The sequence below is a fragment of the Lethenteron reissneri genome, chromosome 6 (genome assembly GCF_015708825.2).
Source record: "Lethenteron reissneri isolate LAM-NWPU_2019-01 chromosome 6, ASM1570882v1, whole genome shotgun sequence".
In the NCBI taxonomy this organism is placed as follows: domain Eukaryota; kingdom Metazoa; phylum Chordata; class Hyperoartia; order Petromyzontiformes; family Petromyzontidae; genus Lethenteron; species Lethenteron reissneri.
Window position 1 is genome coordinate 1056302 of NC_083784.1, and position 13666 is coordinate 1069967.

The 13666-nt window shown below is 48.3% G+C and overlaps 1 protein-coding gene across 3 annotated transcripts in view; it reads left to right on the forward strand.

Annotated features, from left to right (window-relative positions):
- The first annotated feature begins 248 nt into the window (after positions 1 to 248).
- Positions 249 to 13666, forward strand: part of LOC133353458 (runt-related transcription factor 1-like) — a 138120-nt gene continuing 124702 nt past the window's right edge. For all 3 annotated transcript variants that reach the window (XM_061569726.1, XM_061569734.1, XM_061569743.1), the window contains exons 1-2: positions 249 to 391; positions 11558 to 11668. In XM_061569726.1, the coding sequence (XP_061425710.1) occupies positions 11611 to 11668 (58 nt within the window). In that variant the 5' untranslated portion in view covers positions 249 to 391; positions 11558 to 11610. The remainder of the gene's footprint in view (positions 392 to 11557; positions 11669 to 13666) is intronic.

Consider the following 13666-nt stretch of genomic DNA (forward strand, 5'->3'; position numbering starts at 1 on the left):
AGCGCGGAAAAAAAACCAAATCGGTGTCTTGGCGACGTCTCGTTCGCTGCCCTTTCGAGGTAACCGAGAACTTTGTCGAGACGTCAGAAGTTTTTTTTTTGGGAACTCTTTTGAAGTCGTCCAGCTCCTTCAAAAGCCTCGAAAACCACGCGTCCGTTTTTTGGTTGTTGCTATTTTGGATCAGTTTGGAAGGGCGGAGGTCGTTTGACTTTCCGTGGGTCGGTCAGGGCGGGCGGGCGGGCGGGCGGTGACCGTCACAGCTCATCGCGGGCGGTTCGGTCGATGCTTTGCGGTTGCTGGGGCGGCACGAGACCGGCGCTTGCACTGGGGACCGGGCCACCCCGCCGGGCAACCACGAGATAAGCGGAGCGACCACAGGCGCGGCCCTACGGTGAGTGCACGCAAACCACCGAGCGCGCGTGGCCAATGCCGACGCTTCTCTGACCGCTTTTCACGTGGTGCTTGCGCGTGGCGGTTTTTGTTTTTGGATATATAAAGCGTCGTCTTACGGCGATTTCGCCAAAGGAGGGTGAGCGTGCGTGCGTGCGTGCATTGGGTGTACGTGCGGGTTTTTTCTTGGTCGTTTCGTTCCAGTTTTAAAGGAAGCTAAATTTTTCGAGGAGTTGTAGAGGCGGCTTGTAAAAGATGCGTAACAATAACTATTTAACGCGAAAACCCAAGGTGGAGAGAAGAGGGAGTGCGTTGTGTTGGTTTGCACGAGTCGGATTTTTTTAGTAAAAAAAATTTTGTCTAAATTTGAGGAAGCAACATTTGAGAAGCTTTGAAATGAAGAAAACAATTCCATTTTTTTTTATACCAGGTAAGGCCAACTGAGCTGTATAGTTATTTTTTCAGAAGCGATCTGGCCACAAATGATAGCTGAACAAAGTGGCTTATCACGTGAAAATGTATAGCAGCCAAATACTCTAATCGCGTGATGTTGATTCTAAGTGTAGAGGGAAAACCCGGAGGACCCGGGAGATAAAATCCACGCGACCAGGGCGAGAACATGCAAATTCAAAATACACAGCAGGCGTCAGGGTCGGGATAAAACACACGACCGAGTGCATACCAGGCAAGGCAGTTAACATCTCGCCACCGCAGCGCCCCTTTGTAAAAGGGTGTTAGAATGATGGTAACAAGACTGGGATAAAAAAAAAGTAACGGTGGAGAAGAGAGATCGTGCGTCGTCTCGTTTGTGTGCGGGGGTTTGTTTTGTTACAATTTTAAGGAAGCGACACTTTTCAGAGTGACACTGTACGGGCATTTCAGAACGCGACTGTTTACAAAAAGTGCGAGATACTCGCGCGTGAGATGCTTTATTTTTATTATTTTATTATTTCCATTCTACGTGACTTTACCGAAAGAACCAAGAAGATGAATCCCTGCAGTTACGAAAGCTTTAAATCGAAATGTGTGTGGTGTGTATGTGGATTTGCGCGCGCATTTTTTTTCCCCTTTACAATTTTAAGGAAGCGATATTTTAGCGACGTTATAAAAGCCTTACTTTTTTCATTATTTATACGGTTACACAAGTGGGGCACGACTGAGACGCAGATGAGACGTGCTGGGGGAACTGAGAAAACTCGGTACAACGCAAATTAATTAAACGTACAAATGTTACCGACGAACGACGCTTTCACGAAAATTGCATTTAAGCGCAAATTCAGATGGAACAAATTAATGCAACGTTTGTACACGTGCATTTTCCAGTGGCCACGTGGGTTTATTTAGGAAGTCGGGCCAGGCTGCCTCAAACCCTTCAGAGCTGGCCGCGGCATATTTCTTTTTTGTTCCCCGTTCTCCGATTGAAACCTTCTCAAGGGGCTTAATCGATGGTCACGTCGTCCGTTTTGCACGGCAGGGGAAGGGGCGATGGGTATCCTGAGTCTGTAGCACGATGCAGGCTCACTCTCCCCTGAGCGGGTGTCTTCACCCCAGATGGTCGAAATTAAACTATTTAAACTAAACTAGTTTTTCTTTTAGCAGGTAAGGTCCACCGAGCAATGTTATAGCTCTTTTTCAGAAGTGACCTGGCCACAAATGAAGTGGCTTATCGCGTGGAAATTTATAGCAGACAAATACTCTAAAAACACGTTTCCAAGTGAGGAGGGAAATATTGGACAATGGAGAAAAATATACGCGACTGCGGGGAGAACACGCAAACTCCAAATATGCAGCAGGCATCAGGGTTGGGATCGAACCCACGACCTCCTGCATACCAGGCGAGGGAGTTAATATCTCACTAAAGTGGCGCCGTGGCTTGAATCAAGCCATTGAAAATAGTTTTAAGTTGTTGGACAAAATGTATGAGAATTTTATATATATCTACAGTAAAACCTTGGATTGCGAGCATAATTCGTTCCGGAAACGTGTTTGTAATCCAAATCACTTGTATGAGTTGTGATCACGTGACGCTCGGCAGACAAAGCGTATACACGTACTACTCGTATTGCAAGACCTCGCTCGTTTATCAAATTAATATTTATTTAAAAAATTTGCTTGTCTTGAAAAACACTCGCAGACCAAGTCACTCGCAATCCAAGGTTTTACTGTATACCGTATTCTCCGGATCATAACACCTAACAGACCATAGGACGCACCCCTACCTTTTTGTTGTTAAAATGCACGGGAGAAAGGGTGCGTTATAATCTGGGGAACATGGTCAACGGAGTAGATTTAATGTTGCTATTGCCGAATCCGCTGCCCTTTAAAAAAAAGTATTCAGTTCATAATTACAGTGAATTGTTTTAGTTTATTATCATCTGCAAACGCACGTTAGTTAAGAGCTGTGTGATTGTTTTCTTTGCGGTTCAGGTTGGCGGAGTGAAATCAAATGTAACGTTCACGCCTTGCATAATTCGGTAAATATGCCAAAATATGTCCCATTATAAAAACGTGAGCACATTTCAATCAGTGCAAATAATAAACCGTCATGGTCGGCCATTATCAATTCACTGCCAAGCCATGCGCCGTCTGTCGCGCTTTCTGCGACGTAACAATTACATCTTAAATATGAAACATAATTTACCCCCAAATTCAATTATAAATTGTGCATGTTTTTGTCCGCGCTGTCACAATAGTTAACTTTAAGTGAGCGCCAAATCGCGCACGTACAGTATTAGCAAATTCTTAAATCAAAGTCCACGTTGCAGATTTAATTTTCGCGATTGACGAGCGTGAAGGTGTTCGTCTGAGAAGGACCCGCCAATCGAGAGAGAACATTACGCCAAGCTAAAATGTGAATTTACCCAACGCAACCGTGGAGAGATGCATGCCTGGGATGACACCGAGAGCAAGAAAGAGAAGCCACATAGATGAGAGAACGTGGGCACGTTAAGAGAGACGTAATTCAAAGAAAAGTAAGTTGGCTTGGGTGGGACGATGGCGGCCGACGGTCGAGACTAAATAACGGAGCGGCAGCCAAGAGACGGAACGCGTCCGAGAGGACGTCCCCTGGGGAGACAGAGCGACGAATCCCGACACTGACGCCTGTAGGCTTGGAGTTGGCACGTTCTCCCCGTGGCCACGTGGATTTTTCTCGGGCTCCTCCGGTGTTTCCCCCTCCACATTTATAATCAACGTCACGCGTTTAAGAGTACTTGGCTGCAATACATTTCCGCACGATAGGCCGCTTCGTTGAGCTATCATTTGTGATAGCCAGGTCGCTTATAAAGGAGAGCCATAGAGCTCAGAGTGGGGCCTTACCTGGTGATTAGTTTTTGGTTTATTGCGCTGCGCTGTCAATCGGCTGACCTGAGCTGGAATTCCCGGCTCAGGCGAACATCAGCGGTTGTGCCCCCCCTGCCCCAACCTACCGCCTTCTCCAATACGCACTGACCGTTGCGGTGAAGTATGGTCTAAAGAAGCCCCCATTGCCGACACGGTGTGGGGAGGCATTCATCCAGCAGTGGACTGACAAGGAATGTACGCGTTCAAGCCACTGAAAATGTTCACTGTAAATATCCATTGTATATACATAGAAACAACAGTCAGCTTCAGTGTATATTGCAATGTAAAATACAATATTCTCTATCCTCAATAGAATAACGTTTGAACTGTACACGGTGATCTTAAAACACATTTAATGTACCAAAGTACCTCTTAGATTTATGCAAAAAACAATAAAACAATGATAACCATCTGCCCTGTAGCCTTCAGAGGCTGTTGGGGTAAGTGCCGTTAGCTAGCACCGATGAGGGCTGGCATGACACACGAATATACAACCACGCTCGACCGCCTTTGTCTCCCCAGTGCTGATGTTTACACAATGCACTCATTCTGTGCGCATTACGCGCTTAAATAATTAATATCATAAAAATATATATTCTGCTTCGGTCTCCATCTTACTCAGGACTAGATCAGATATTTAATACCGATGTTAGCCGTGGCATGATTAAATTCAGCTCGCTGGGTTTGCAGCGCAGTCCACTAACCACTGCTCTGCTTGTACGTACAAAGACAAAGATCCCCCGTATAGCCATGACAGACTGTTGGGGCAAGTGCTGCGAGCGAGCACCTACGAAGGCCGGCACGGCACACGAGGGGGTGGGTGGCCAGCACCACGCCCGACCGCCTTTGTCTCCCCAGTGGCGATGTTTACACATCGCACCAGGTACTCATTTGAGGCTGAGTCGACCTAGAAGAGGCCACGGACCGGTTCAGATAGTCGTCACTGGTGTTGGTCGTGAGCGGGAATCGAACTCGAGTAGCCGGGTTCGGAGCGCAAGCGCGCTAATCGCCGCACTACGTACACACGCGCGCAAACAATGCACACGGCACCTAGAATCTATTCAAACATGCACGAATTATATAAATGCGTTGCATATCTTTACGCGTACTATACAGTAACATTAAAGCTGTTTCATAATGGTTTTTGAGATGGTAAAAAAAAAAGATCCATTTGGGACACATCTGGCTGATGTTTTTCCCTGTATTTCACATCTGCAAACTTAAACCACGCTTTCAAAATTAGATGGACTCAATGGCTGTGTGCAGTGAAGTCATCACCGGCCGCAAACACCGTTGGCAAGCACATGGGAGACGCGCACACACACACAATGTGCACGCACGCTACGTCCACAGCACGAACTCCGGTAGCAAGCTTTGCTCGCTTTCTAGCGGCTTTACGGGCACACTCCGTAAGAGGCGAATCCGTCTGTCCGCTGTTGGTAACGACCGCACGTACCGACTTCAAGTATTTGGCCTCAGACATCAAGCGACTTTGAACTTCAAGGCTGTCGCTGCTCTGCGAGTGGAAGCGGTGAAACCTCCGGGTCGTAGTTTTCTTGGGGCGGGGTGTAAATATAAACGTTGTGGCTTTTAGATTATGTTGTCTATTTATAGCAAACAGATTTGGTGATACTACTACTGCTGCCGCATTTGCGTGGTGCATATGTGCACGGTTGGCTACGTACAGTGCGAAAGAAGTTCAACATACGTACGGACGTACTTGTGCAAATAACACGCAAAAAAACTCGACGCAACGCCGTGGCCCTGAAAGTGAATAACCAGAGACGTTTCGGGCAAATGTCCTTCTTCAGCGCAACACAGAGATACCAAAAAAGTATTATTTTAATTCATTTTTGTTTTATTTACGACCATAGTTGTGCCACATTTTAGATTTGCAGCCCTTCTAGATCATCGCTGGGACTTAAATCAATCTCTGTATATGTGTGTGTGTGTCTATGTTTGCAAATTCGCATGTTTTTGCGTAGATTTTTTTTTTATATATACAATGTATGGAAATGTTAAAAACTCCTGGGGATACATGATGTATGATATCATTGTGTCTGTAAACAAAGTTCAATTACAATAATGATGAATATATCAACTACACAGGCACGCTGAGAGGTTTTATTTTTACATCACATGAAATCCCGTAATTATTTGTCCAGAGATAATTTATAAATGTTGGTAATCGTTGCAGAATAAGAATGCTTATGCAGGAAAAAAAAAAAGCTCCCAAATGTGTCTCAAGACAAATTTCCAGGAGCGTCCTGCCGGGCACGTCGTTCCAGATGTGATCGAATTCGCTGCCAGTCGACGGTTTTGGCTGCGGCGTGGAAATAATAATAAATAAATAACGATCCGCGATTTTAGCTATCATCCATCCTAAATGCAATTTCCCAGGCGCAGTAATCGACCATTGCTTTACATAACGGCGTCTAAGAAAAAAACCCGCCCCAGTGTCGAATGCAAATCGTAAAATAAATACTCTCATGTTATACAAAAGGCGCCAAAAAATCGTTCCAAAAAAACCTAAACGAAAGTAGCCAAATTGAGGGCGATGTCATTGGCACAGGATTAAATGTCAAATATGTTTTGCCTCGGCATCTGCCGCTCGGTGTCGGGTTCAATCGCCGCCTTCGTGGCTCGGTTAACGGCCGCGGCAGCGCCGGTGATGGGCGTTGTGCTTACGCGATCGCACGCCAGATCACCTCTCCCGGACCAAGTGAAGAAAAGTCAAAGTGATTTGCCACTCAAATGAGGCATTGGCGCTCGTCTCTTTGTTTAGAGCCCTGCAGAGCCAGTGGCGGAGGGCATTCCCCGCACTCCGATGGCGGAGGCGTGTTTATCCATAGGGCAACCACCGTTGGCTTCTCCAGAAAGCGGTACTTCAATTATTATTGACGGTGGAGGGATGACGGGCCAAGTCACCCGCTAACCCCAACCAGGGTTTGAACTCGAAACCTTCTCGTTGCGAGCCGTTCGCTCCCCCGTTGAGCCACCAGGCCAGCAAGAGAAGGAGGGGGCTTATATAGTCAGTTCTTTGTTTTCACTAAAACTCAACTCTTTCCCAGCTTTCATAAATTTGGAAATGTACTTCTGCACAAAGAGGGTCATGTCATCACTAAAATTAAACACTCGGCCTCGCAGACTGTTATAAAATAGACGATTTTAAAAATATAAATCTTGTTCCTCTAACATGAATATTTCTTCATTTGAAAATTTCACTGTGAGTTGAGAGTCGTACTTTGTGGCGCTCAGCGTTTTAATTAAAACACGAGTACAGCTTTCATTCAAGCAAATTTGATTCTCTGCCCACTGGAGATTTTTAACAGTGAGAAGGGGGGGGGGGTATCTGCAAGGCAACGTTTTTAATCGTGGCCGCTTTAAACTAATAATTTGACATCTGCAGTCGTGAGCGTGGCCCGAGCGCTGATATTTACGAGGCAGAAGTTCTCGCGGCTCGGTTTCGGATGCACGTGTGCGGCGCAGATAGTGTCACTTCTGCCAGCGCCAGCTCGGAGGAAATGAGAGCTTCTCAAACCGGCCGTTTGGCGTTGCAGAAAAAATATCTCTCTGCCTGCCACTCACTCGCCGCTTGTTTCGTAAGGTGCCTCTTGTTGTTCTGGCACGCACCTATCATTGCCCCTGCTGCTGCCGCTGCTGCTGCCGCTGCTGCTGCCGCTGCTGCTGCTGCCACTCCTGCTGCTACCGCTGCTTATGCCACTGCTGATGCTGGCACTGCTGCTACTGCTGCTGATGCTGCTGCTGATGTCATTACCATTGCTGCTGGCACTGCTGCTACCGCTGCTACCGCTGCTGCCACTGCCGCTGCTGCCGCTGATGATGCCATTACCACTGCTACTGCCGCTGCTGCCACTGCGGCTGCCACTCCTGCTCCTGCGGCCACTGCCGCTGTCAATGCTGCCGCTGCTCCTGCTGTTGACAAAGCTGCTGACCTGCACAGCCATAGCAAGTTTAAGTTTATTACAGGTAGGAACAACAGGTTCCACACTGCCCACCAGGGATTATTTGTCGGTCTGTCGTGCACGAATGCGATGTCCAACCAAGTTCCCATCTGCCCACTCTGAAGGAACGTGTTTTGTTCAACCCGGATAATGACAACAAGTAGCATTTGCAAGAGCGATCCGGGTCACAACAATGAGAAAAGAAAAAAAATCGGAACAATTATCACGGTTGGCTACGTACGGTGCAAAAGAAGTTCAACAAACACACACAATGAGGAATTGAAAATATTGGCCAAAATATAAATTATCCTGCAGCACAAATCGGCCGGGGCAGACAACCTCCAGGTTGAACACGGAGCACATTACAAAAGTAAGCCGGAGAAACATTTAACATAATTAAACAAATATAGGGAGATTTTGGTACCTAAATATGTAAACAAACAAGGATATATGCCAAATGCAAATGACGATACAAATCGACTGTTTTAGCATTGTGATTGCAGTCACCAGGTGATGATAGGCACGGACGCATTTGGCATTCACACCAATCTCATACTGCCAAGTTGAAAGGTGCTATGGTTATGTTTGGTAAGCATTCAGGAACATTTGCGCAATTTAATTGACTACTGTGGAACTGTGACATATCCTGGAGTTTCACGTAGATGGGTGAGTGAGTAAATGAGTGGGGTAAATGTTTGAGTGGGTGGGTGGCTGAGTGAATTAGTGGATGGGAGAGTGAGAGTGGGTGGGTGAGCGAGTGAGAGTCATTGAGTGAGTTAGTGGGGGTGTAGGTAAATGATTGGGTGAGTGAGAGGGTGCGTGATCATGTGAGGGGAGTGACTGAGTTGGAGAGTGGGTAGGTGAGTGGATGGGTGAGTGATTGAGTGAGTGAACAAACGAGTAGATCAGTGAGGGTAAGTAAAAGTGAGTGGGTGGTTGAATAAATGAATGATTGAGTGAGTGGGTTAGCGCGTGACTGGGTAGGCGAGTCGATGGGCAGAATCTGCGGGGCCCGTATATCGGTGTTATTATGGTGGTGGTGTGTGTGACGATGTGGTCACCGTCTGCTGCCAACCAGAGTTGTTCTGTGTTGGTGATGGACACTGGCACGGATGTGTGTGTATATTTGTATGAACTTCTTTCGCACCGTACGTAGCCAACCGTGATGTTTGGAGGTGCAGGACAACAAACTAAACACAAAAATCAGTTCTAAAGGAATTCTTTTCAATCTAGATTATTTAAAAGTGCATCACTCCAGTGGCTTCCTAATATCGGAAGGGACTACACACACGCACACACACACACACACCTCCACCAGATAGGCCGACAGAGTTCATACGAAGGTGTGTGGTGAGAAGTGGTGGTGAGAAGTGGTGAGGAGGAGTGGTGAGGAGGAGTGGGGGGGGGGGCTAGGGGGAGAGGGGGGGGCTAGAGGCTGGCATCGTGACCACTGAGTCAGTCTTGTTTGGAGTTGACGGGTCAGTCACTTTCCACCGACGCCAGCTAATCCTCGCGGTGTGTCATTACCGGAGCTTGGTGTCAGCTGTTAACACTTTGGTGACTTAATTTGCGAGTGCAAGATCGTCGTACGGCGGCTTCATTCTCTGGCGCGCAGTTGTGTTCGTGGGCTATTTGCACATGATTACGATGTCAACGATGATATATTACTCACCGCTGTGGTTTCATATTAAATTGTAATCTGCGTTTAGCCGGTAAATGTGCGACACGATCCAAAACGGAGTGGCCTTCGTCCTCGAGCGAGCACCGGGAGGCACTCTCCAGCTCGTGGTGGAAATTCCACATTGCTATGGTCGGGATCAGCAGAGCCAGCAGGACAACTGCTGTTGACTTTATTTTCATCTCGCGAGCGTCCGAGGCCGAGCGGCGTGGTGGGGTATCCACTGGGCCGTGGGCACGGCCGATAACGACATCGGCGACTGCGGCGAACGGCGAACATTCTGGGTCAGGCTGCGCAAAGCGACGCGATACAAATTTGTAACGATGTCCAGAAACCCTCCACCATCCCAATAGCCACTTACGAGTCTCGACATCGGCTCCGGAAAACCCGCGCGTTGAGTCGGCTGGCATGTTCCGTTTAAGACTCGGTCTTAGTCTCGTCGACAAAAGCGCGTGGAATTCCAGCCCAAGTCTTCAGTCTCTTAAGTCTCGCTGACTAAGCGGTCGAAAATGTACACCACTGTGTTGTTAGACATGAATGTGAGGGGGAGGCAATTCCCCTCCTACCCCCCCCCCCCCACAATATTATCAACTCACACAAACATTGAACCCGGTAAATCTTGTTTGCTCTGTCCCTGTTGCACCGCAGTGTCCTAAGGTGTGACGAGATATTATCTTGGCATGCGTCTACATTGAGACTCGTTTATTTCATCTCGGCCAGTCGCGCTTCGCTCTCTGTTGAGCAGCAGTCGGCGTCGAGCGATACGCGTACGCACGTCGGCATCGGTGCTGCGTGTGCCACCACTGGCCAATCGTTTTGGTCGGTTAACCCGTGACCTCCCTCTCGCGGGCTCGCTCGCCTTCCAAACTTCACACGACGCCTTAAAGTGCACGTAGCCAACGTAAAGATAAAATTGTAAATGCGTTCATGTTATAAGATTTTCGTCGCAAATTTCGTTTACAAAATGAACACTGCTCGCAGTGGAGGCGCCGTTGGTGATAATCTCATCCGATCCCCAAAACTTGCCGAGACACCATCCCTGCTTGTGCGATTGAGTGGTAAGCGAGTGAGTGGTAAGCGAGTGAGTGGTAAGCGAGTGGTAAGCGAGTGGATGGTGAGTGAGCGAGCGGGCGAGCGAGTGAGCGAACAAGCGGGCGAGCATGCCAGCGGGAGTGGAGCTAAAGTGATCGCGGACGGTCCGCGATGTTGGCAGAGGCGTCTCGCTGTCACGAGCTTGTGCCGTCACGCTTTTATCCTTGCGGGTAAATGTTTGCGATAATGGGTACCCCCAAACCCCCCCCCCCCCTTCCCAAGCCTTGTGGGCTTGAATGTGACCTATGTCTCGAGTGCAACGTAGCTCTTGTGCCCCTGAGAATAAAATAAAACAAATGAAATGACCGCGAACAAGGAATCCTGCGCGCCCGAACGTAGGTCAAAGGTCGACGATGCAGTCGCAGTGTGGCAGGGGCAGGGGCCGGTGAATGAAATAAGTGTTGGTGCTTGGGATCGACGAATGTGGTTTTTGACAACGGCAGCGACGTGAAAGGGATAAAGAACAAAAAGTCGCCGGGTGGAAACGAAGCTGGACGCATCGCCCCTCGACCTGTTTTCGGGCCATGCCTCGTATTGTCGGGTGCAAATACAGATTCTGATTCTGACCATAACTCCACCACCGTTCTGAATAAACCCCACTCTTTATTTCAACCACTATCAAATTGCGTAAAAACGTATAATCGTTGTAAAGTGCCTTGGATTAAGATAAGGCGAGCCCTGCAGTGTGACAACCTGCAACACCCATCGCTTTATCAGACTCAACTTTGTCCTGCCACCTTCAACCAACATTTTTCGAACTTGACGATAAGAACTTACAAGAGGTGTGGGGGCGGGGAGAGGCTGGGGGGCTCAGCCCCCCGCCCCCACGATGCCACGGGTCTGGTTTGGGGTTTAACTACGTGGAACCTATACCAGTGGGTTGTCTTGTGGAGAAACCGTGCGTGGCCCCCACGACAAGGAATGTGGAATGTTAAGCAGTGGCTCGGAGCGCTGCCCAATTCTCGTTTGAGCGCGGGGAGATGTTTCGACTTCACTTGGCGCCTTGTGGGTGGGCAAATGGGTCGGGAGCCTAAATTTGCGAGGGTTGCATTTAGAATGTTTAATTTTATTTCTTTCCACCTTTCTGCAGGGCAAGACGACTTGCCCCGCCTAGAGGAGCCGAGTTCCCGGTGTCACCCCGCCATGGCGTCCAACAGCATCTTCGAGACTTTCTCGCCGTACCAGCAGCCCTTTCTACGCGGTAAGCTCACCAAGCAGGGCACCACCTCCGCTCACGACTTTTATCAAATTGAATTCGCAATTGAATAAACGAATGGGCATACAAACGTGACAAATGCAGCCGCTCCACACTGTTGGGAGACGTTCTGCTGCCTGTTTAAATGCATGCCGACGATCTTTTTAACTCTGCCCATGACTGGCTGCCTCTTTCGTATGCTGTTGGAACTTCTTTCGCACCGTACGTAGCCGGACCGTGAATCGAGGTCACATGTTAGACGCTGCGTAATATCTACATTGTATTGTGTAGACTCGCAGAGACCCACAGACTCACGTAGGCCCAAAGACTCGCATAGAGACGACAAAGTCGTCCACTGTCTTTGTTCATTTGCAACACTCCCAACTTTTGCTTTACCACAAAGGACGGGGATAATTGTTTCGTCGAGTCTGGAGGATACGCTATCTCTATCCTTCAGAGGAACAAATGAGTAATTCTTGCCACACTGTCAGCCTTGCTCCTTGGGAAACCCGACGGAACAGATGAATCTGACTTGGTCTCAAGGTCCATCTGTCCGACACGACCCTCACAACGATGACCCCTAACGCTTTGTCTCAATACCTTTCTGGAACAAATGTATTCTCGTGTCATGTTATACGCCCGCACGCACGCACACATACATACATACAAACACACGTTACAGTTATTGAATGCGTTTTTCATAAACTTTAGAACGTCGAGAATAAATTCTCGACTAAAAAAGTAATTCATATATCCACCTCCCATGATGAATAAGAATAATATATTTTAAGATATAAAGTTTGTGGAGATGCCATCTGTGGCTTGGTATGCAGGAGGTCGTGGGTTTCATCCCTACCCTGATGCCTGCTACTGTATATTTCGAGTTTGCGTGTCTCTCTCCCCGTGGTCGCGTGGATTTTTCTCCGGATCCTCCGGGATTTCCCCTCCACACTTAGAATCAAAATGCGTTTTTACTATTTGTTAGCTATAAATTTCCACGTGATAAGCAACTTCGTTGAGCTGTCATTTATGGCCAGGTCGCTTCCGAAAAAGAGTTATGTAGCTCAGTGGGCCTTACCTGGTAAAATAAACAAATCGCTGAAACAGTGAACGGTAGATACGGAGACAGTGGCGGTGAATTAGGGAAGAGGAACAGAACGGACGGTCGTGGAGACAGAGAGGATATCTGAGCGGCCGATCTCATGCAACAATGAGGACTTCTGGCTTTGAAAGAGGAAGAAGCGAAGCGACTGTTCCTACTTCACATGTGGAACAAATATATTCACACAAGAGGTGGGTTTTGTTGTGATTTTTTTTAAACATTTTTTTTTAGATGCAAGAGGGAAATGCCTGCGGCTCAGGGAGTCGAACCATGGCATCCTGATGTGATAAACAAACTGAAAGCTAAATTATAAATAAGTGGAATGCACTGCCTAGAACCAGATGGTTACGGGTGGCATGGAATTAAGTGAAAGATTACGTGTAAAGGGAGAGTGTCTCCCTGGCACCGCTCACGCTCATTGGTGGCCCTGAGCCAGGGGTGGAAATTCCACATTACTATGGTGGGCGCCAGAATGCCCATAGCACGACCATTGCGCACCGTCCTGAAGAAGTAAAATTTAAGTTTTGGTGTAGGTGTGTGTGTGTATACATTATATATGTCGGGGGGACAGCAGAGTAGTGGTAATGCGGCGCTTGCACGCTACGCTACCAACCCGGCGGTTGCACGCTACGCTACCAACCCGGCGGTTGCACGCTTCGCTACCAACCCGGCGGTTGCACGCTACGCTACCAACCCGGCGGTTGCACGCTACGCTACCAACCCGGCGGTTGCACGCTACGCTACCAACCCGGCGGTTGCACGCTACGCTACCAACCCGGCGGTTGCACGCTACGCTACCAACCCGGCGGTTGCACGCTACGCTACCAACCCGGCGGTTGCACGCTACGCTACCAACCCGGCGGTTGCACGCTACGCTACCAACCCGGCGGTTGCACGCTACG